Source organism: Alternaria novae-zelandiae (assembly GCF_023758075.1).
Source record: "Alternaria novae-zelandiae strain BMP 2774 chromosome Unknown scaffold_15, whole genome shotgun sequence".
Classification (NCBI taxonomy): domain Eukaryota; kingdom Fungi; phylum Ascomycota; class Dothideomycetes; order Pleosporales; family Pleosporaceae; genus Alternaria; species Alternaria novae-zelandiae.
Genome location: NW_026056975.1, coordinates 442,747 through 464,565, shown reverse-complemented (window position 1 = coordinate 464,565; position 21,819 = coordinate 442,747). Strand labels below are relative to the sequence as shown.

The following is a 21,819-nucleotide window of genomic DNA, read 5'->3' as shown; positions in this document are numbered from 1 at the left end:
AACCCAGCGCCGTGCTTTTTGCGCAGCCCATTGCCTGAGCCTGAATCCTTCCGATAGCCGTTCGCTCGACTCATTACCGACCGCCGATCGCTTTCACCGCTGTAGCCGGGCCCATTCGACATGTCGGCATAGTCTCCCTCGGTGCCCAAGCTCGACGCTTGGAGACCATCCCGGCTTTTTGAAAGAGGGAGACTTTTTGAAGCATCCCGTGACAGCAGAGCGTCCATTGCCGGCGTCGTAATCACGAGCTGCGGAGCTGGCCATGGCGACGCAGCCGCGAACTGCAACTCGGACCATGGAGACGACCAACGTGCCCGAACGGTCAGGGTCCAACATGTCGGAGGACTCTAGCGGCTCCTCAGGTACGAAAAAGCATTAGGGTGGCTGTCGCATTACGCGACGAGGTGTCATAGCTAACCCGCGCTGCAGAAGACCGCGTACGCAAGTTCCAGAAGACGGGCGACCAGGGCAGCCGCCTGCGCAAGACGAGTGCATCCAATGCCATAAGCGCAGCCCGCCCGCTGCCTTCCATCAACAACAACGCCGCAGGACGGGGCAGGGCCAAGGTGCCGTTGGGCCCCCGCGAGCGGCCCCAGGACTTCACCAAGCAGAGGTACGACGCCGCAGCTATGGCGACGACAGCACTGACGCGTGATGCAGCAGAATGGCAAGCGGCGCCAGCGTCGCTTCCCTCGAGACGCGCTCCTTCCTGCCCACGCCCGCGAATGAGACGGCGGCCACGCGTACCGTCCCCTCGAACCCACGCTTCAGCTTCACCAAGCAGCCGCAGCCCGGGCCTGCAAAGGAGGAGCCCACTGAGAGCACCGGCTCGTACGACTTTCTGCCCGCCGTCAACTTCGACGACTTCGCCAACAGCCTCGCGTATGAGCCCGCCCTGAGCGACTTCCCTGCGCCTGGCACGTTCAAGGCCAACGTGCCTGCCAACACGACCACGCCCAGTAACAACAACATGCCGTCATTCACGGGCACGCCCACCGACAAGCCCCCCACACGCAGCAGCGACTTCGTTCGCCGCTTCAGCCAGTCCACCGCGAGGAAGCCAAGTGGCGCCTCTACCGCATCGGGCTCTGACACGAACATGCCAGCGCCGCAGAGCAACATGGCCATTCGTTCACGTCGTCAAAGTCAATTCCCCGCCCAAGCACCCCCAAATCCAGCTGCCCGAGCACCACGGAAGAGCGTTGGCCCTGGAATGCTGCCTTCAAGTAGCTTCGAGCGCCAGGAAATGGACAGACTGGCCAACGACAACACAATGCCCCAGCTCGGCCGTGCGCCGTCACTGAACAAGGGAAACAGGCGAGAAACACTGTCTGCAAACATCAACACAGCTCCTACCACCGGAGTACCCAGGCTCCCAACTGCCGCACGCAACGCCAAAGCAAAGTCCTTACAACCGCCTTCGAGACAGCAACCGGGCCACCTGACTGTCTCATCCATGACCCCCGATCCAAGCTCAATGCCCTCCCCTGGCAGGTCTCCCGCTGCGCAAAGATCATACACGCCTTCGTCCTCATCCAGCAAACGGCAGTCGACGGCTCCACACATCTCTGGACTTGGCGCGCGAACCATTAGCCCCACAGACGCTCGGCGGCTGAGGAGACTGTCTATGAACCCAAACCATCCGCCAGGCGGCCCAGTGGGCCCTCCCACTCCCCAGGGCGATCAGACATTCGACGAGCGAGCCTTCAGCCAGTCCCCCGCCTTGGCTGTGGGAGGCAGCATGACACCGTCTTCGGCGCGCGCGACGCCCGAGCAGAAGCGCAAGTCCTATGCTTCTGGTATATCGCTCTCGTCCAACTCAAGCTTGAACTCGTTGAAGGTCGGTCCCTCATCAATACCCTTGCGCACCAATACCGCTCCGACAAGCTCTCGTCTGCCTGCGCCAAAGCCACGAAATGTGCAAAGCTCAGCTGGTGGGGAGCAAGAAGAGGTGCCCCCTGTACCTGCCATACCAAAAGCGTTTGAATCTCCCAAGGACCCCGAACGCAGCAGCTTTGCATTCACAACACCAAATTCAAAGATGAGCGCGCCTCCTCAAGCACCTCAAGAACCAGTGTCAACACCCGACACGCAACGAGCCGAGCCTCGGCAGAACGAGACCCTGGAAGGCGGTCTTATGAACAGGAGCACAGGGTCCATCAGACATCGACGGGGACTAACTGTTGGAGCTGGTACCGAAGGTGAGAGAACGCCCACGGTACAGCAGTCCAGCAAGAAGAACCTACAGCCAATCAGACTGCCGCCGCTGAATCTGCTGCCGCTCGGCACACCATTCAACAATCGGATATCGTCTTTCCCTGCGCCCTCTGGTGAAGTGGACGAGCGTAATGTAACGCCACCACCTAAACGTGCTGCCAACAAAACGCCTAGTACGCCCATGACAGCCTCCAAGGCGAACTTCTTCGCAAGGAACAACCATCACGACGAATACCACAAACATTTGCGTAGCAGTAGCTCGGCCTTTAACCTGCGTGCTGCAGACTCCTCGCTTGATACCCACCCGAACATTGGTTCAATTCCCGTTCCGACCTTGAACCCAACACGTCAAGCCACCACGCCTTTCTCATCGAATTCGTTGCCAAAGGGTAGCGGTGAGTTCGCCCGCTTGCAGCCACGACCTAGCGGTGAATACAAATCCTCCGCCAGGGATGTGGAGATGCAGAGTATGGTTGCTGGCCCGCGGCCATTACAGAAGAAGAACACGTCAGATTCAATACAGACGTCCACGTCAACGGAACCTGAAACGCCTTCTTCTGGATCATCTTTGCGGCGAAAGCTCAGCCTTAGTGGCTGGAGAAGAGCTTCATCCAAAGCTGCAACACATCAATCGCAGAATCTGCAGGTTCGAAAACCGGGCCCTCAGGGCGGTGAACCAAGACAGCAACCCCAGCCTCCTAAGCACAGCGAAATGCCTCCACCGCGGCTACCTGCGTCTGCTACTTGGAGCGGTGCTATTGGCACAAGCCCAAGTCCCGCCAAGAGTGGGAGTCGACCATCCCTTGACTTCGGGCGTCGCAAACCCTCTGCAACAGCGGTTGCAAGTGATACAGAGGTTGAGAAATTAAGTGCTCGTAAGCCCGTAGGGAATGCTGGAACACGTGCGGTATCGGGCCACACAGACCAGGCTAATAGCCAGGCGACACAGAAGTCAACGTCGATATTGACACCGATGCAGCGGATGCTGGGCACGAAGAGCTCATCGAATATGCTCAAAGCTCGTAATCTCGATTCGAACCTCGATAGAGATGACATGTTGGCCGACGAAGAAATGAAGAAGCTTGCTTCGAAGCGGAAAGACTTCGAGCATGCGGCGCGCGATGTCGACGAGCTCCGTAAGCGCGCCACAGCCAAGGAGCGCGTCAGTCCAAGTGATGCTGTGCGCATGGCCAATCTGAACATATTCGAAAGAGGCGAGATCATCGATTACAAGGAGGTCTACTTCTGTGGAACAAAGAACGCCAAGAAGCACGTTGGTGATCTGAATGCGCAGACCGCAAACTTTGGCTATGACGACGAACGTGGCGATTACAACATCGTCTTGGGGGACCATCTCGCATACAGATACGAAGTTGTTGATGTTCTTGGCAAGGGCAGCTTCGGACAGGTCGTGCGTTGCGTAGACCACAAGACGGGAGGGCTCGAAGCGATCAAGATCATTCGTAACAAGAAACGGTTCCATCAGCAAGCTCTGGTCGAAGTCAACATTCTTCAGAAGCTACGCGAATGGGTAAGAAAGATGCATTCAGTACACAGAGTAAACTTGCTAACGATATCCAGGACCCCGATAACAAGCACAGCATGATCAACTTCACCCAGAGCTTCTACTTCCGTGGCCATCTTTGCATCTCGACCGAGCTTCTTGGCATGAATCTGTACGAGTTCATCAAGGCACACGAGTTCAAGGGCTTCTCCCTACGCCTAATCCGCCGATTCTGCAAACAGATGCTGGCTTCGTTGACCCTCTTGAAGACCCAGAAAGTCATCCATTGTGACTTGAAGCCGGAGAATATTCTACTTGCGCATCCGCTTCACTCGGAAATCAAGGTCATCGATTTCGGATCCAGTTGCTTCGAAACCGAGAAGGTCTATACATACATTCAGTCGCGATTCTACCGATCGCCGGAGGTCATCCTCGGCATGAGCTACGGTCTGCCAATAGACATGTGGAGTTTGGGTTGCATCCTTGCGGAGCTGCTCACCGGTTACCCCATATTCCCTGGAGAGAACGAACAGGAGCAGCTTGCTTGCATCATGGAGATATTCGGACCTCCAGAGAAGCACCTTATCGAGAAGAGTAGCAGGAAGAAGTTGTTCTTTGACTCCCTTGGCAAGCCCAGAGTCACTGTTTCTTCGAAGGGCCGCAGGCGACGACCCAGCTCGAAGACACTGCAACAAGCCCTGAAGTGTGACGATGAGGCCTTCCTTGACTTCATCACGCGCTGTCTGCGTTGGGATCCCGAACGTCGAATGAAGCCCGATGAAGCGATGCAGCATGAGTTCATCACTGGCGTACGCAAAACTAATCAACAACGACGACCATTCAACGCCCCGTCCGGCACCTCTTCACCTGCGAAGCGAATGCCGCCCCCACAGTCGGCGCAGCCACGCGTCCGACCTCTTCCCGAGCCTCCCGTGTCTAGCTTCAGAAACGGGACCGCAGCCAGCGGACAACGTCAGGTGTCGAACAGCAACTCACCTGTGAAAACTTCTGCTCCCCCGAGACGCCACTCCACCGTGCAAGGCCTTGCACCTGGAACAGCAGGTACTAAGCGTGCAGCGAACGGAGCGCCACTCAATGGCGCAGGTGGAAGTGGACTGCCGCGCGCAGCACAGCGCAGTGTGTCGGGCAAACCAGACCTCGCCTCGGCGGCGGCTATTGCCAGTCTCGTAAGTCCAGAGCATTGCGGACAACTTGATGTCGATGAGTCGCTGACAACGCTTCAGAAAACGCACACATAACCTTACGAAACCGAGAGATATTCTCAATATAGATTAACGATTACTGGGCATCTCATGAGGTTTCTACTATCTAATATGGGGTCTACCCCGCTGGCGGCTTCGGGGTTGGGGCTGATCCGGACTTTTGTGCAGATGTGGTTGCGAATGTTTATGTTTTCCCATTCAGCGACGTTATACCCCCGAAAAAGTCTCTCTTTGGAGCATATTTTCAACAAGGTGTATTGATTGGTTTATTGGATAGGAGGGAGGATATTGAATCTTGATATGAACAGCATTCTAGGGCGTTGTAGCAAGATAGACATGTTCTAGATATCGTAATGTGAGGGGTGCTGGGTCGTATGGAGTCGAGTATAAGCATTGCCTATCTGCCTGAATGTATGCGTGATGGCGAGCTGCAGCCTTATGTGATGTCAGTGCGTTATCGATAAGGGCGGTCGCGAATTTGACAATGTTGGCTTTCGCACTGCAACCATCAGCACTCGACTAGCCTTCTTTGATACCCCCGTTCTTCCTTCTTTACATTCCTTAGACATGCCTCGCGACCCGCTAATCGGCCTCGTCGGCAAGCCTTCGTCCGGCAAGTCGACTACACTGAACAGGTGCGCAATGCCCCTCCACCCCTCTTTCGCGGATCTTTCTAAGACGGATTTCATGGCAGCTTGACAGATGCTACCTCCAAAGTCGGTCCGTACATGATTGAATACGCTGGGAGCTATGTAGGCTGATTATAAGTAGGTAACTTCCCGTAAGTCATCCCTCTCCGATCCATGGAATGCGACTGCGCAGCGCACACCGCGCTCGATTCTTCGTATCGTCAGCTCCTAATGCTACGACCAGATTTACCACCATCGACCCTCAGCGCGCCATCGGTTACCTTCAGATCGAATGCCCATGCGCGCGCCTCGGTCTCGCTGATCGCTGCAAACCCAACTACGGCGGCTGCGTCGAAGGACGGCGGTCGGTCCCTATAGAACTTCTCGATGTCGCCGGGCTCGTACCAGGCGCACACATGGGAAAAGGCCTCGGAAATAGGTTCTTGGACGACTTGCGACATGCAGATGCGCTTGTACACGTGGTGGACGTGAGCGGGACGACTGACGCGGAGGGCAAGGCGACAAGAGGCTACGACCCAAGTCAAGACATTGTCTGGCTGAGGAGCGAGATTGTGCGATGGATACAAGGCAACCTGATGGAGAAATGGGGCAGTATCAAGAGGAGGCATGTCGCCATCAAAGCCACGGCAGTCGAGACACTACAGAACCAGTTCTCAGGTTACGGATCCACGTCCAGCGTCGTTGCGCGCTGTCTCGATCGCCTTGCCCTCAAGGAACCACTACAAGACTGGTCAAACGAGACCATCGAACGAGTCGTAAACGCCTTCACCGACGAGAAGTTTCCTACCGTCATCGCCCTCAATAAAATCGATCATCCCGACGCAGACAAGAACATTGCGAAGATTGCGAAACAGGTAGATGCCAAGAGCATAGTGCTTTGCAGCGCGATATCGGAAGTCTTTCTGCGGAAACTAGCGAAACAGGGCTTCATCAAATACACAGAGGGCAGCGAGTTCGTCGATACAAGAGAAGACTTGATTGAGCAAGGCGACCCCGATGGAGGCGGACTGAAGGAGTTGGACGAGAAGCTCACAACACGAATCGAGAATCTTAAAGACATGGTCCTCTACCGCTTTGGCAGCACAGGTGTCGTGCAGGTCCTGTCGCGAGCGGCAGAACTCCTCGGACTGGTTCCAGTCTTCCCGGTCCGCAACATCCACGCGTATACCAGTGGAAGTGCGAGCTCGACGGCTGTCTTTAGAGATTGCGTGCTTGTTAAGAAGGGTAGCACAGTGGGTGATGTGTATAGGAAGGTTATGGGTGACGCGCCGATGGCGTATGTCGAGACGGAGGGTGGGAGGAGAGTGGCGGAGGACGATGTTGTTGCTGTGGGAAAGAACGATGTGAGTGTGCTATGAACATCAAACTAGACGAGTCGCTAACGAGAAGCAGATATTGAGCTTCAAGGTTGGAAGGGCATAGTTGAGTCTGGTCAGAAGCTAGTCGGGATTACATCCCTGATGCCCAGTCTCCGACAATCGATGAACTTGAGCAGCATGATTTGTCCCAAACTGATAGATCTTACTGCACTTGCCTTGATGAAACTGTGACTCCCTGCGTTTGTGCATCTCCAGATAGCTAGTATAACGGATATCTATCGAGTAAAAACAATTGCGCGTCGCGTTGTTGTGACGATGTTCTCTAAACTTCGTGTTTCCCCGCTACACACTAGCATCGTAGCCACACACATCCTCAGCCAAAAAAAAAAAGCTCAACTCCCATCCTGCCCCCAAGCACTCAACACGTCTATGTACGCACACCCAGCAAAAAGTAATCCTCCTCCGGGAAGGCTCGAACTTCCAACCTCCTGATAACTAGCTACTGGTGTAGTAACAGTCAGACGCGCTAGCCAATTGCGCCACAGAGGATTATCGAAATGCGCTGTTGCACTTCTTGATGGAGGATTCTGAAAATTGCATCGTACTAATCGCCTGGCAAACCTCACGTTTTCGCTTCTCGGAAGACTTGGAGCGAGCAAACATCGGCAGCATCGGGGATATGTATGTTATAGTGGGGGATGATGTGGGTCTTGCTCGCTTACCGGAGCGTACGACGGCAGTGATGCTATGATAAGCGTTGTATTGTATTATAATTTGATTGATAGCATTGCTATTGAGTTGCTCTATTACGATGATGGAAGTGGGTATAATGCGATATCAACGAATTACCTCCGTACCCGTCGTCTGGTATGAGTCCAAAGAAGCAGCTGCTCCGCGCGCTATGCAGTAAAACATGTAGTTAGAGAAATCATGATTGCTGACCCGTCCTTGACCATTACCTCCTCGGTACGTGCCTAGTTACTCTTCCGGCCTCGTTTCTTCTTCTGCTCTTTTGAAGGTGTCTCGCCCGCTGCGGCTCCTTCGATCTTGAATTCGTCGCTCTCGAGGTCGACAACACCCCGCAGGATACTGTACGTGAAGAAGTCCTTTGTGTAGCATGTTACCCCATCCTTGATTAGCTTTTGTGCCTCGGCATCGTCTCCATCTTCAGCGAGAACGATGGTATCTCCTGTCTTCTTCAACTTCGTCGCACCAGTCGTCACGCTTTTTGCGCCGGCGGCTTTGCAGACCGCTTCGATGTCAGAGAAAGATGCGTATCTCGTCTTGAGGCTTTTCGTAAAGTGAACAGCGAAGTCGGCGAACGGAGTTTGCGATTTTTCGAGGATGTCGTCGAGCTTGATCTTCCACTCCTCTTCTTGCTTAGGTATGGATGGCTTGAAAGCGGAAACGGCAAGCAGGCGCTTAGCTGATGCAGATTCCAATAGCCATTGGTCTGTGACAATAGGAATGCCGCGCGCGATTGCGTAAAGTACTTTTGTTGTCTTTTGGAGATCACCATCTCGTACGCTTTGATCGGTTAGCATGGTGACACAACAGCAAAGACAGTGTAGTACTTACCATAGTACATTGAAGTCATCAGCCAGATTCTCTACAAACACTCCACCTTGTTTCTTCAGGAACTTGACAGCCGCACTTGCTTTCGTGATGGTGGAGTTGCTGCAGGCTACACGGGAAACCGGGCCATCGTAGTCCTCTCTAACTGTAGTAGTAGACATGGATCGTTGCGAACCCCTCTGCGATCGTGGTGGGGCGGACTGTTCGGGCTGAGCAACGTCGACGTTGCTCAGGCGACTGTCTTCTGTGTCGCTATCGCTTGTTTTGGCGCGCTTGCTAGGCCCAGCAAATGCCCCGTTGTCAGACTTGGATGCATCTGCGTCCGCCTCATCGGCTAGGGACCGTGTTCGTTTCTTAGCTGACCTCGATGGTATGTGTACTCGCGGTGAAGATGTTCTAGCATTCAGAGGCAGCTGTGGTTGCATCTGATCCTGTGACTCGCCAGTACGGGCGGTCGAGAAAGCCTCTGCTTCCTGAACGTCTGCTTCGTAAATATCTGTAACATTCCCTGTACGCGCAGCGGTTGGGGTCTCCTGGATCACCGTAGTCGATCGTTGATTCGAAAGCTGAGGGGTTGCGCGAGGTTGTGACTTTGCTACATTGACAGCGGGATCTTTTGTATCATCGCCCTCGCTCTGGGCTTCTTCAGGTGTCACCGCGATTCTCATAGCGTCAGCGGCGGATGAGTTGACCTGGACCTCCGAGTCTGTCCACTGACAAGTCAGGTAAGATTCCGCATTTGGAACATGGATCTGATCGCCATGGCGCAAGAATATTGTTTCTGAGCGTCCGTCGCTCTGTGGTTGCAACTCGTATCTAGCAGCCGATGATAGACTGTTGGCGTGTGCTTGGCCAGGCAAGATGCTTAATGAGGCTGTGATGGCTTCCAGTTTGACCCCACATGGCCCAGAATCTGCCATAGTCAGTGGATGTCTCAAGCCTCTTCGGTGGACCTACCGATGCGACCGAGCTCAGGTACGACTGCAGGCACTGCTATAATGCGAACCACGCCAGGATGGACTTTGTTGACGATGTGAACTGTTCCTGTTTCTGGTAGGGCATACTCCGAGGAGCCCGGCGCTCCTGTGGTATGTGACGAGATCAGTGTCCACATCCTGGGCCGGTTGACGCGTCGTGGCGGTTGCTTGATCGCGAATGTTGGATTTAACGCGTGGTCACGTTTGCGGAAGGCGCAGCTGGGCTAGCGGTGACGCGCATAATAAGTGGGGCTATCTGCTGATTCGCCACTCACGCTCACGCTTACCTTCCCTTTCTGCCTGCCAGCCGTACGCCGCTACCTCCTCCGGTTACAGCAAGGATATGGATTCGAAGGACGATACCTGTACAACGGTAACTCGTGTACTTAATTTGGTTGCTGTGCATCTCAACTGCCGTTGGTCCCAGTTCTCACGAACACCGCCGCCCAACAGTCTCAAAGCTCAGACAGTCGAAGATGGAGAACAATAGTAAGGAATTCGCGCTATCTCATCACAACCATCGCACACTGCAAACAGCGCATCTCGCAATTATCCAACTCACTATGAGCGACTCTGCGACTCACTGTAAGACAGGAGAAGAGCACCAGCGGCGAGCATTGGTCAAGCGTTTACAGACCGAGGCGAGTATCCGGACGCATGCAGGTGAAGGGACCATGGAACAATAGTAAGGGCTCCAGGTAACTCTAAGACTTCATCTTCGTCCTCGCTTTGGCTAGCTATAGTTGTGAGTGGGGATATCGAAACAATCGCACGCTGCCGCTGCTATTATCCGCTCGGGATCCGAAAGCCATCACTCCCCGTCACTTTCTCGATGACCCTGCATGCCACCAATCTGCAGCACAGAACCAACCTTGCCATCTAGCTATTATATAACTCTGATATAAACGATACAGCTTCGACTCTCGTTGCTGCAGGACTCCTTCATTCCTTCTTCAACCTCTAGTACTTTCTATCTTTCTTCCAAATTGTCACCTCCAGACCCAACTCCGTCAGACTCTGTTCCTCCCCTGGACCTACGGCCAAACAGCACTACCTCTATAACCTCCAAAGACTGCTAGCAGTAGGAGCCGTTATGGCTGACGACTTCCACGCCGTTGACCTTCCGTCCAACTTCCAGGTTCCGCCCGGCTTCGAGCCATGGACCCAAAACTTCACCCTCATCGTGCCGGTTGTGATGGGCGACGAACCCAAATGGGCAGTCACCACAGTCAACATGGCGGATGTCAACTATTGGAGCGTGAACACCGCCCGCCTTGCTACCAGTAATGGGGTAGGTCTTGGTGTATCGATCATGCTTCTGGTTGTTCTCGTCCTCTTGACCAAGGCTGAGAAGCGGAAGTCCTTCATCTTCTACCTCAACACCGCTTCCCTCTTCACCAACACCATCCGCTGCCTGCTTCTCGCCATGTATCTTAGCAGCACCTGGAACGACCCTTACAGCGATGTTACCCCATATTCACCACCTCTGACTAATGCGGACTGGGCTATCTACGTCTTAATCAACGTTTTCAGTCTTATCGTCGCTATCCTAGTCTACGCTTCACTCAGTCTCCAAGTCTGGATCGTATGCGTCACTACACCACCTCTACATCGCACCATCATCATGGGTGCAACCACCACAGTGGCCTGCGCTGCTTTTGGAGTCAAGTTCGCTTTCGTCTACCTGAATACCAAATACGCATTGGACAATGTGTCACCCGATTCTCTGGCAGCACTGGACGGGATGACCTACATCATGCAAACTATATCCATCTGGTTATTCAGTTGCGTGTTCACCTGGAAATTGGGACATGCCATCCTTCAGAGGCGCCGTCTCAATATGCCTAGATTTGGACCGATGCAGATCGTCTTCATCATGGGTTGTCAGACAATGTCAATACCAGGTTTGCCTCTCTTTGCCATGCTAAACACTGACATTTACTAACGTACGTGCAGCTATTTTCACATCTCTCCAATTCGTTGAGAGCATCCCCCCTGAGATTGTATCCCACGTTCTCACAATTGTCTGCATCTTCCTTCCCCTCTCGGCTATGTGGGCGGGTGTTGCCCATGATCAAAACGCTGCTCCCAGAGGCCTACGATCCACCAAGAACAAGCTCCATGGCAAGCCCGCAACGTCTACTTTGACGGACAGTTCCACCGCCTGTGGAAATAGTTCTCAGATGAGCTCGTGGTCGGATACCATGAACAAAGATCATGTGAGCTCTGCCACTGCTCCCACATACCGTGACCACCGCACGAGCGTCGAGGACAACTGCATCCGGGTAGACCGCAAATTCGGTTTCTCGCACGAGGACGCCGCGGACCGAGTCTGATAGCGCGCAGCTGCACATCTGGCATGTATCGACTCCTTTGCAGCGCCTCGGAGATCATGCTTGATGGAGAATACTGAGTGTGTATGGGGGGTTGTTATGGAGCGGCACGAGTACACGGAGTCGGCGCAGCTTGCGTCGCGTGTGGTGCCCATGAAATCGGCAACGTACCCGGGGACCATGCGCATCCCAACATTTGTGACACCGGGGACATGATTGGAGATGCTATGGATAGCAGTTGGTGGATCTCCTACGTACGGTTGCCGCGTGTTACCTTATCTGTATCCTTAGCCATTTTTTTACTTTCTCCAGCACCTTCTCTTAGCAACTAATACACTCGCTGCAGACCTCCCGCTCGCATTCATTGCTGTGATGACAGACTTCGTGTTCGCGCTGGGGTCAGGGTGTCATGGTAATTTGGTGCAAGCATCGGCAAGGTGTCACGACAGCTATCCAATATACGTGACGCCATGTCAAGGGCTGCAGTGACAAGGACTATCGTCGGACTCCGTACTTTAACATGCGCCAATCGCTGTTAACCCCGATGCCGTACAGTAGTCTCGCGATAAGGATACACATTCCTAGCTACAATTTCCGGCTATGGAAGCATTGTTCTCCGAGCGTCATACATGTTCAAATCTATGATGGTACCGGCTTTCATCGCAAGGAAATGCTCTAGGAGTCTAAGGTTACGAGCAGCTTCGTATGGGGCAGCCCATTGGGTCTAGCGCAAAGCCCAAAACGATTCGGCTCATTGGGGGCAGGCACCCCGCTTGGTCTCTCTACGCCAATGATCACCCACGTCGACACGTCGCTCAGCGTCTGTTATGCGACTCATCGATGTCAGAACACTCGAGCTCAGATGGTTCAATGATGACTCTGTCCCTAAATATGCCATCCTTTCTCATACCTGGGGTGGAGATGAGGTCAACTACCAGGAATACGTCTGGATTAGCAGAGCTCGAGCATTATCCGCTTCTACCAACTTAGCGTCGGCGTCAACAGGCAGTCAGGATGCGCGAACTACACTGATGCTGGCGTTGGAGATGATGATTCGAGGCAGTTCCGAGATGCCTTTGGGAGGTTTATCGGAGAAAGACCTCATGACGCGCGTCGGCTACAGCAAGATTGTGAACGCAGCTGAGCAGGCACAAGGCCAAGGCTGTCACTATCTTTGGGTTGACACGTGCTGTATTGATAAGACATCAAGTGCGGAGCTACAAGAGGCAATTAATTCCATGTATCGCTGGTACCGAGATGCGGAGGTCTGCATCGTCTATCTGGGCGACATTTCCAAACCACGTCCAAACGGCTACACAACAGCTTCCGAAATTGCGAGAGAGTCATTGAAGTCTTCTCGGTGGACACGTCGCGGTTGGACACTACAAGAACTGATTGCACCAGTTCTATGTCGCTTCTACTTCCAGGACTGGACCTTGATGGGCGAGAAGGTGGAGTTTCTGGAGGAGCTGTCTGACGCCACGGGTATACCAGTTCGTGTACTAGACGACAGAAATACTATTAGTGAGTTCTCCGTTGCGGAGAGGATGTCTTGGGCAGCACATCGGCAAAGTACTCGTGTCGAAGATGTTGCCTACTGCTTGCTCGGCCTCTTCGACATCCACATGCCCTTACTTTATGGAGAAGGTGCGAAGGCTTTTATTCGCTTGCAAGAGGAGATCCTAAGGACTACTGACGACTACTCCCTATTCTCCTGGTGCGCAACTTCATCGGAGCGATCAACGTATCGGGGTTTGCTTGCGCGCCATCCTGAAGAGTTTCAACACTGCGGTTCTATCGAGCGCGAGAATGTCATTTCCACTTTTCCCATAGGCCTTACCCCTATCGGTCTACGTGTGCAGCTCGAGTTCTTACCCGACCCCAAAGACAAAAGCCGGGCCTTGGCCATGATACGGTCGAGCAACCAGCTCAACCAGCGCTTGGCCATCACATTGAAGTGCCTGGATGGTGGAACCCAATACGCGCGTGTTGATGCTGGCTCTTTGGCTTTCATCGACGATTGGCCTACTGGGAAGCTTCATACGATTTATGTACGACAGAAGCTGTCGATACCACCTGATTTCACGGCTACCGAGTTCAAAAGCTTTCACATACGACGTCGTGTTTCTAGCCACACTACGCCAACAGTTCGCATAATAAGTGTCACGCCTCGTCATTCCTGGGACGAAACCACCCACGAGCTACGGATACCAGACAATGTCACCGAATTCTGGGGGGCTGTTCTACTCCGAGTCCAATCAGCAGCGTATGCGCATTCTCTGAGCTTCCCCGTTGCGTTCGGTTTCAACCGTTCAACGTGTCATTACTGGTGTAAAGCCATTTCGGACTTTGATCCCTCGCAGGACGGTCAGGCCAGTGGTACTTGGCCGCAAGCGGTGAAAAGGAGGATACCTGATGAGGTGTACGACCCATTGCGAGGAAATGACGCCCGTAATGATATGTTTTTGGTGCGTGATAGCGGGCTGGCTATCAACGTTGGCATCAAGGCAGGGCTGTGCGGCGATAGCATCGCGTTGGAGGTACACATTGATGGACTTGTTAGATGGGCATGAGATGAAGCCCAAACTTGGATACCTAGTTGATTTAGGCTGCTTGAGTCCCCTGCTGTTGTGTCATACATGTGTGACGATGTTCTGTTGAATGGCAGATGTTGCATACAGGGAAGGCGTTCAATGTCAACGTTGTCCCAAAAATGCGCAAATCTTACATAGTACATGACATTCTCTTCCCCCGCGGCTTGGTGCTTCTCTTTGTCCGATTGGGTCGCTTGCCCCACTTGTAAGAGCCAGTCATTCGGTTCGGCTGCCCTTTCATGGCCGTCCACACCCACCAAAATCCTGCTCACTTCTCTCCTGACCTGGCTATGTCAACTGTGTTCACATTATATTGTTTCGTTTGCTTCAAATCCTCATCAAAGGACAGATGGCCGAGCGGTTAAGGCGCTAGCTTCAGGTGCTAGTAGAGAAATCTGCGTGGGTTCGAATCCCACTCTGTTCAACATCCTTTTTGCATGTGTGGTTCAGTCGAATACTGATGCGCTCAACACTTTTTTTGCACATGTAATAGCCGCTGGGCGATGCTGTACCATTTTGCTACTCTGGTGGGCTAGATGCGGTCCGTGCGTGCAAACCACGCGAGAGCGGGAGCGGGGCAGACACGCGATTTCATGATCCCAGGGTTCAGGCTTGGCGTCATCTCATCTCTCTATCACGCGTTGCGCCTGGGGAAGCACCAATGTAGTCGTGTCTTCGTCTTCTTAACCATTGCGGTCATGTCGCAACTACGCCTCGCGCCAATTTGTCCGCCATCCGCTGCTACAGGCCATGGGACGGATCTCTCAGGCAAGAGCAGCTACCCAAGCCGGTACGGGAAGGTGGACTTGGCCAGGATCGTATGCGCCTCATGCACTTGCGGCACATGCCTCCTCTAGTATGACCGTCACAACAGCCGATAAGAAGCCTTGAATGGTCTTACTTATTGATCCTATATGCATACCGCATTATTTCTAACAGTAGCTCGCGCGCAGAGCTGCTCCATGAACTGCTTACGCGTCGCATAGCACCAAGTCCTCCCGAGGTCATTCAGCGCAACACCCAGCTGAGCATCAGGGCTTCCTAGGCTTCGCAATGGGGTCGCTGCGTGTCGCGTCGCTTTTGCGACTATGTTTATCGCTTTTGTTGCTTCGATTCGTGTTCGCGACCGGCTCAATCGCTAGCAATGCGAGATCGCCAACTGCACAAGGTATGACTGAGAGATACTTTCCCCTCAAAGACCTCTCACTCACATGTCACATAAGCAGATCAACCGGTCTACGAGCCCGAGAATCAAAATGTCGTCCGCCTGCTTTCGTCGCCAGCTTCGTCTACATCCTTCCCCGATTCGTCCCAGACATCATCGAACGACCTCCCGACCAGCACAGCCAGCTACTCGCTCGCCGAGACCAACATCCTCCACGATCTCCACTCCGCCCTATCTACCATGCAAGACCACTATTTCTCAGTGTGGCTCGGCAAATACACAACAGCGATAGATTGGACAGCAGCCGTCATGTCGACCTACGTTTCAGCTACCCTCTCGTCGCTCTCACACTCGCTTGCCTACACGATGCCAGGCACGTTTGACAAGAGTCGGAAGATGGACGTCGAGGCACAGATGGTGGAGAATGAGATCAACAAGTACTTTGCGCAGACCACTGCATACTATTTTGGCGAGGATCACTTCGCAATAAGGATGCAGGCGTTCGATGACATGCTCTGGGTGGTCTTGGGCTGGCTGGAAGCAAGCGGTTTGGTCGAGAGCCATTCGACTGAGCACTACACGTCTAACAAGGTTGGAGCGAAGGAATGGCATGCAAGACAATTTGTCCCTGCTTTCGCCCACCGAGCCCGCGTTTTCTACGAACTAGCGGAGAAGGGATGGGATTGGAGGCTCTGCGGGGGCGGCATGACTTGGAACCCGCGTCTTTTGCCGTACAAGAACGCCATCACGAACCAGCTCTTCATCTCGGCAAGTATCAGCATGTACTTGCACTTTCCGGGTGATGACAACTGTTCACCGTTTCTTTCGCAGCACGACAAGATTGGTCTACAGCAAGACCAGTTGTTTGATGACTGCGACGAAGGGCACCGGGCACGCTACGACCCCGTTTACCTTGCGAACGCTATGAATGCATACGAGTGGCTGAAGAAAATTGGCATGACGAACGACCAGGGACTTTACGTTGACGGCTTCCACATTGGCGGTTACCGCACGAATCATAGTAAGACGACATGTGACGAGCGGAACGAAATGGTGTATACCTACAACCAAGGTGTCCTTCTGTCTGGCCTTCGCGGGCTGTGGGAAGCCACCGGCAAGACTTCATATCTGGAAGATGGCCATGAGCTCATCAGGAACGTCATACGTGCCACAGGCTGGAAAAAGTCTCAACATCATCGAAGCAATGGTCCCGAAGACGAAGAGGAAGCACTGCCCAATGACTGGGTCGGCCTAGGTTCCAATGGTATCCTGACGGAATTCTGCGATCCCTCTGGGCGCTGCAGTCAAGACGGCCAAACGTTCAAAGGCATCTTCTTCCACCACCTAACGTCCTTCTGCGAACCTCTTCCATCTCGACCAGCTAGACCAGGGAAAACCCATGCAGCACCCAGAGAGTTGGTTATGTTACATGCAAACAGCTGCAGAGAATACACCGCATGGGTCATCCACAACGCGCAAGCCGCCCTCCGAACGCGCGACCAAGACGGCCGATTTGGAGCATGGTGGGGTGCACCCAAAATCTCATCTCCATCCACCTCTATCCGCGACAACAGGAAAGCAGCTTCTCATCACTATCCAGTTCTCCCAGAGAACGCGATAGACTACCGCAACATCTACTCAGACCCCTCCGATGGCGACTACCTGGAAGACGACCTCAAAGAGCCCTTCAAGCGGTACGTCTTTGACGAGAATGATGATGACGAAACGACAAAGAGAAGCCCAAGCGATCTCAATGACCGAGGACGCGGACGCACAATCGAGACACAAGGCAGCGGCCTCGCAGTCGTGCGAGCAATGTGGGAGTTTCTGCGTAGGGCAGAAGGCACAGAGGGGTATTTGTCGTGAGTGGTCAGCGATGGATTTGTCACTCTCTACCCATCACACTCACACCACTCACTCATCAAGACTCCAACCGCGTCATTGACATGCTTAAAACAGAACCACCAACCCACCCCCCTTCCCACAATCACAACACTCAAGCTCCGCTCCCCCCTCCCGCCCCAACACTATCGGCAGGATACGCAGAGAGCGGTATGCGATAGCCGAGAAACTGCCGCCGGCAGCGAGGTAGCTACTTAGTGTCGTGGAACTGTACGTGCACATGGAAATGTGTTGTGTGACGGGAGGGGAGTCGTGCTGTTGGTTGATGGGGTTGGAGCTCTTCTTTGGAGAAGGGGAGCATTGGTGATGTGATGGAGAGAGTTGTATGCTGAAGGCACGCACCACTGTTGAACGAGCGACGTGGTTGGATTCGGTGTGAGGGGATTGGGTAGATGGCGTTGGATTGTTGCGGAATCGATGGATGGGTGTGGGAGATATGCAGATTGGAAAGCAAGTTTTGCAGTAAAAAATTAGACTTGCTGTGCTGGGTTGGACGCTAGTTTGGAAACGACTTTGCATAGCTACTAGTTTCGCTGTCTATTCTCTCCATCTTCACTCACGACTAGCTTATCACTGTTGCACTCCTTTTCATGAAAAAGATATCTAGAACCTTGACTAGGCCCTTCTTGCATCCTCTTAACCTGTCCATCCTTTACACCCACCTTCTCGTCTCACATGATGCCCAACTCCCCAAAACCCTTGAGAACCTCTTTGTCCACGCGGCTCAACCACTCTTCTTGGAAAGCTTGTTCTCCACCCACTTGCTGGATAACCTGTTGAAGATGTTCCCTAACGAACGCAACGAGATTGATCTGATGAACAGGATCAGTGTAGATGAGTTCGCGTTTGCGGATATCCTCCGGTGCCTCGGGTTCGGTAGGATGGTAAGGTTCTGGGGGCCAGAATAGAGAACTAAGCAGAAGTATTAGTATGAGCACACAAACAGTGTTGAATGGGTATACGCACTCTTGACTCCGGTCATCCATGCCATCCAGCAACTCCCCGAGTACATCCGTCCAAATCCCAATCAAAGATTGCAATCTGCCCAACATCCAAGGCTGCGCTCCTTCCAAGAAACGTGTAAGAACGAGACACATGAGCTTCTTGTTTGGCGAGTCGCCGATATTCTCGATGTGGCCGAACCACTCCTCCAGTAACCAGTCTAGAGTCTTCTCCAGACCTTCGCTTGATAATGCGGAGAGGGCTTCGAGGAGTACAGAAGGTGAAGCCATACCGATACGTGCTAATACGGTGAAGTAATCTGTTTCGACGACACCATCAACGGCGCGGGAAGGAAGTTCGCGGTAAGGGCCGTGGGATTGGTGGTGTGTCCATGCGCCGTGGAGACCCTCCAAGACCTTTGCTAGGAATCCAGAAGAGATCAAGTCGCTGGTCAGAATCTTGACAGCGTTCTCGCCACCTACGCCTTCTGCACCTCGAATGATGCATGTAACGAGATGTGTCATTATGCCGTTGGCTTCGGGCTTCAAGTTGCCCAGAAGCTCGGCGAGGGCTTGGAGGATTGCGGGACGGAAAGAGTCTGCGAGGACGGCGGCGGGCGCGAGAAGCAGGTATGCTTCTGTGATCTCGATGGCTTTTCGCAGGGTCTCGTTGTCCATGGAGAAGAGAGGTAGCAGGTATTGGAGCAAGTTGAGCAACTCAGGAGGTGTAGGCTCTGGTGCTGATGGTGTTTGTGCGATGATAGATGCCCATAGATCGAGTGCATCTTCAAGGAGGTAGACTTGGGTTTCTGAACCAGGCTCGATGGCACTTTGGATGATGGGTAAGAAGGAGACGTGGAACGAACGTGACTCGGCTTTCATAGCGTTCGTTAGACGAGCCAGAAGTGTGAGAATGGCTTGCTTCATGAGATGCTCTTCGCCAGACTGCTCCCACAGCGGTGGGAGGAGAGCGATGATGCTGTTGGCGTATGGGGTGATCTGCATCTAATCAGTCCAAATACTTCAAGTTCTCCCATCTCTGACTTACATGATGCTCTAACCTGTATACAACAAGACTAATGGTGTTCAGCAGTGCCATCTTCGTTTCTGGAAGTTCCACCTCTTGGACCAGCGCCATCAGCCTATCGAGCATAAGCTGCGAGTACGGCAGGAATGCATCTGCTTGGAACTCCCATTCGTCGGCGACGGCGTGGAATTTCCTTCCCGCAGTTATTCGTACCACTTGATCGTTCATTGGATCGCTCTTATCGAGGAGATGCTGGAAGATCTGGTAGACGATAGGCTTCTTCTCCTTGGCCATCTTAATAGTTATCCACTGAGAGATGATGATAGCGATGCGGCGACGAATGATATTGAAGCCCGGTGTCTGCTTCGCTGCCTCGACAACCAAGGTCTTCTCAAGGAAGGTGTCGAAGTCAAGTTGATCGTGCAGTATGTCAGCCGCAAGACCAACGGCAGTGTAAACGGAGTCCTTGAAAAGGATGTCTTCGTTTTCCGGTGCTATCAAGCGTTAGCGAGAATCATGTCCTGCTAAAGTGAGTACTCACTCGCGACTGTGTAGAAGACTTGGAGCAGAGGCTGAATGATCAAATTTTTGAAATTCTTTGCGAGGTCTAGGAACAGCTTCTCGGCGCAGGGTCGGATCGCAAATTCCCAGTCCTCTGCTCCCTCTTCCATCTTCTCCCACTCGTCGGGCTCTTCCTCCCACATACGAAGGTCGCTGGGTCTGAAAACGAAGAAGCGCTGGACAAGTGCTGAGATCATTTCGCGAACGAGGTCGTCAGTGAGTAGGTCTGTCTTGATCTTGTGCGTGGCCGCATTTTTCTCATCCTTTTCCTGCTGGTGCTTGAAGCGGAAAGTCTGGGTAGGGAAGAAGACCATCTTTACGCATGCACGAATCAGCAGCAAGCCTTTGAGACCTAGACGCTCGAGAATGGGTGCTTCATCTTCGGCATCGCCATCAGTACCGACTTTGGCACCCTCAATAGACTTTGAGCCCCATTGCTCCCCTAGTCGTGAGATGAGGCTCCAGTAGTCGCGCGCAAGCTCTATCGAGTTGGGTAGAAGGACGAAATCTGCTGGGTGAGTCGTGGCCATGTTGAGGTGCAACTTCGAAAGCTGCATCAAGTGCCTGCCTATCTTCTTCTGAACTTCGCCTGCAAGTGGTGAGTTCTCCGGTATCACGTATTGCAGGAACTCTCCGAGATGAGTACGGGTCAGTGTCCAGAATTCCTGCACATCCTTATCTCTGCCTGGGAACTCGTAGCCGGCGATTATAAGTCTCCGCATAGTCTTGATAGCAAGCAGACTGTTGTCGATGCTCTCAAGCGCACCGCCTTCGTCGTCTCCGCCATCGCGAAAGAAGGCTTGCCATGTTTGAACCTTGTTCACATAGATGGTACCGAGTACGTTGAAGATCTCCGGCGCGACAGTCTGTAAGCTCTGCCTTGTTCGTAGTAGTCGCCCCGTTGACAGTTCCTTGACGATGTATAGCAATACGAGAAGGGCGCGAGGGAGTTGTAAGCGGTAGGCGTTCGGATCGGTCGAGGCGCGAAGGATGTGGAGTAGTTGTTGGAATAGATCTGGCCTAGAAAGTGTTAGAGTAGGGAAGTCTATGTCGGGTTGGACTGACCAGTCATTTGGGAACTCGAAACGGACGATCTTAGCGACGACGAGAGCATTCTGTAGGGCCAGGCGATGGTCGGCTTCGTTGACAGCGCTTTCGAGTAGACGGGCCCGTATGGTAGCCTTGTCTTCTTTGCTTACAGCACTGCGGTCACGTAAGCCTATGCATCTCTGCGGCTTTATGTGGAGGCGTACTTGGTGGCAGTCTTGCGCCAGTACTTGTCGATGCCGTTCTTGAGCTGGATGACGGCGAGGTAGCGAACTTCGAGGGGGAGAGATTGGTCAAGGAACACCGTCTACTAGTGTCAGTCCGGTACAGTTCAGGGAGCTAAGATATGCATACCTGCAGCAAAGGATAGAAACCCGCGGCCTTTTCCCATTGCTGGAGTTGCTTGGTGCCCGTCTGCACTTGGGTTTGATCCGCTGAGGACGCTGATCGCAGGACGTGGAACAAGATGCTCTCAGTCAGAGGATTCGCCTCCGCCGGCGCTTCAATGCTGAACTCTGTGTTCATGCTGTGAGTGTTGACGGTCAACTACTGCGGTAGTGGGGCAGCCGCAAGTAGGTGAACTTTTGGATATGGCAGGAACAGGCAAGTAGTTGGGCGGAAGCAGCTCACGGCTCAGGCGGAATGTATAGTCTATGGAGCCTGCTCACCCAGGCTGCAATCAGGATGCGGCAAGTCTTGTCTGGGAAGTCTATCTTGGTGTTTGGGAAACAAATTCGAGAAGCTCCCCGCCTGACAGCTCGGACCTCCGAGACACGAGACAGTG

At 53.3% G+C, this 21,819-nt stretch overlaps 7 protein-coding genes and 2 non-coding genes across 9 annotated transcripts; 6 read left to right on the top strand and 3 right to left on the bottom strand.

The window, feature by feature from the left end:
- Positions 1-262: 262 nt before the first annotated feature.
- On the top strand, positions 263-4,980 carry J4E88_007332 (uncharacterized protein; the record flags this gene model as incomplete). Its single annotated transcript, XM_049400949.1, has 5 exons — positions 263-362; positions 430-613; positions 664-3,748; positions 3,799-4,908; positions 4,966-4,980. The coding sequence occupies 5 exons, from the start codon at positions 263-265 to the stop codon at positions 4,978-4,980; spliced, it is 4,494 nt and encodes a 1,497-aa protein (XP_049253261.1).
- A 531-nt stretch (positions 4,981-5,511) lies between these two features.
- J4E88_007331 (uncharacterized protein) lies at positions 5,512-7,016 on the top strand (the record flags this gene model as incomplete). Its single annotated transcript, XM_049400948.1, has 4 exons — positions 5,512-5,579; positions 5,639-5,668; positions 5,818-6,937; positions 6,987-7,016. The coding sequence occupies 4 exons, from the start codon at positions 5,512-5,514 to the stop codon at positions 7,014-7,016; spliced, it is 1,248 nt and encodes a 415-aa protein (XP_049253260.1).
- Positions 7,017-7,370: 354 nt separating this feature from the next.
- J4E88_007330 lies at positions 7,371-7,462 on the bottom strand. The gene has a single exon. It is a non-coding gene; the product is annotated as a tRNA-Asn (tRNA).
- Positions 7,463-7,887: 425 nt separating this feature from the next.
- On the bottom strand, positions 7,888-9,408 carry J4E88_007329 (uncharacterized protein; the record flags this gene model as incomplete). The annotated part of the gene is made up of 2 exons (XM_049400947.1): positions 7,888-8,440; positions 8,492-9,408. 2 exons carry the CDS (start codon positions 9,406-9,408, stop codon positions 7,888-7,890), a joined length of 1,470 nt encoding a protein of 489 aa, XP_049253259.1.
- Positions 9,409-10,558: 1,150 nt separating this feature from the next.
- On the top strand, positions 10,559-11,801 carry J4E88_007328 (uncharacterized protein; the record flags this gene model as incomplete). The annotated part of the gene is made up of 2 exons (XM_049400946.1): positions 10,559-11,369; positions 11,422-11,801. The coding sequence occupies 2 exons, from the start codon at positions 10,559-10,561 to the stop codon at positions 11,799-11,801; spliced, it is 1,191 nt and encodes a 396-aa protein (XP_049253258.1).
- Positions 11,802-12,625: 824 nt separating this feature from the next.
- On the top strand, positions 12,626-14,371 carry J4E88_007327 (uncharacterized protein; the record flags this gene model as incomplete). The annotated part of the gene is made up of 1 exon (XM_049400945.1): positions 12,626-14,371. The coding sequence occupies one exon, from the start codon at positions 12,626-12,628 to the stop codon at positions 14,369-14,371; it is 1,746 nt and encodes a 581-aa protein (XP_049253257.1).
- A 364-nt stretch (positions 14,372-14,735) lies between these two features.
- J4E88_007326 lies at positions 14,736-14,816 on the top strand. Its single transcript has one exon. It is a non-coding gene; the product is annotated as a tRNA-Leu (tRNA).
- A 720-nt stretch (positions 14,817-15,536) lies between these two features.
- On the top strand, positions 15,537-17,423 carry J4E88_007325 (uncharacterized protein; the record flags this gene model as incomplete). The annotated part of the gene is made up of 2 exons (XM_049400944.1): positions 15,537-15,560; positions 15,708-17,423. The coding sequence occupies 2 exons, from the start codon at positions 15,537-15,539 to the stop codon at positions 17,421-17,423; spliced, it is 1,740 nt and encodes a 579-aa protein (XP_049253256.1).
- A 707-nt stretch (positions 17,424-18,130) lies between these two features.
- J4E88_007324 (uncharacterized protein) lies at positions 18,131-21,560 on the bottom strand (the record flags this gene model as incomplete). The annotated part of the gene is made up of 7 exons (XM_049400943.1): positions 18,131-18,371; positions 18,426-19,399; positions 19,449-19,921; positions 19,969-21,008; positions 21,054-21,191; positions 21,242-21,342; positions 21,390-21,560. 7 exons carry the CDS (start codon positions 21,558-21,560, stop codon positions 18,131-18,133), a joined length of 3,138 nt encoding a protein of 1,045 aa, XP_049253255.1.
- Between the last annotated feature and the right edge of the window lie 259 nt (positions 21,561-21,819).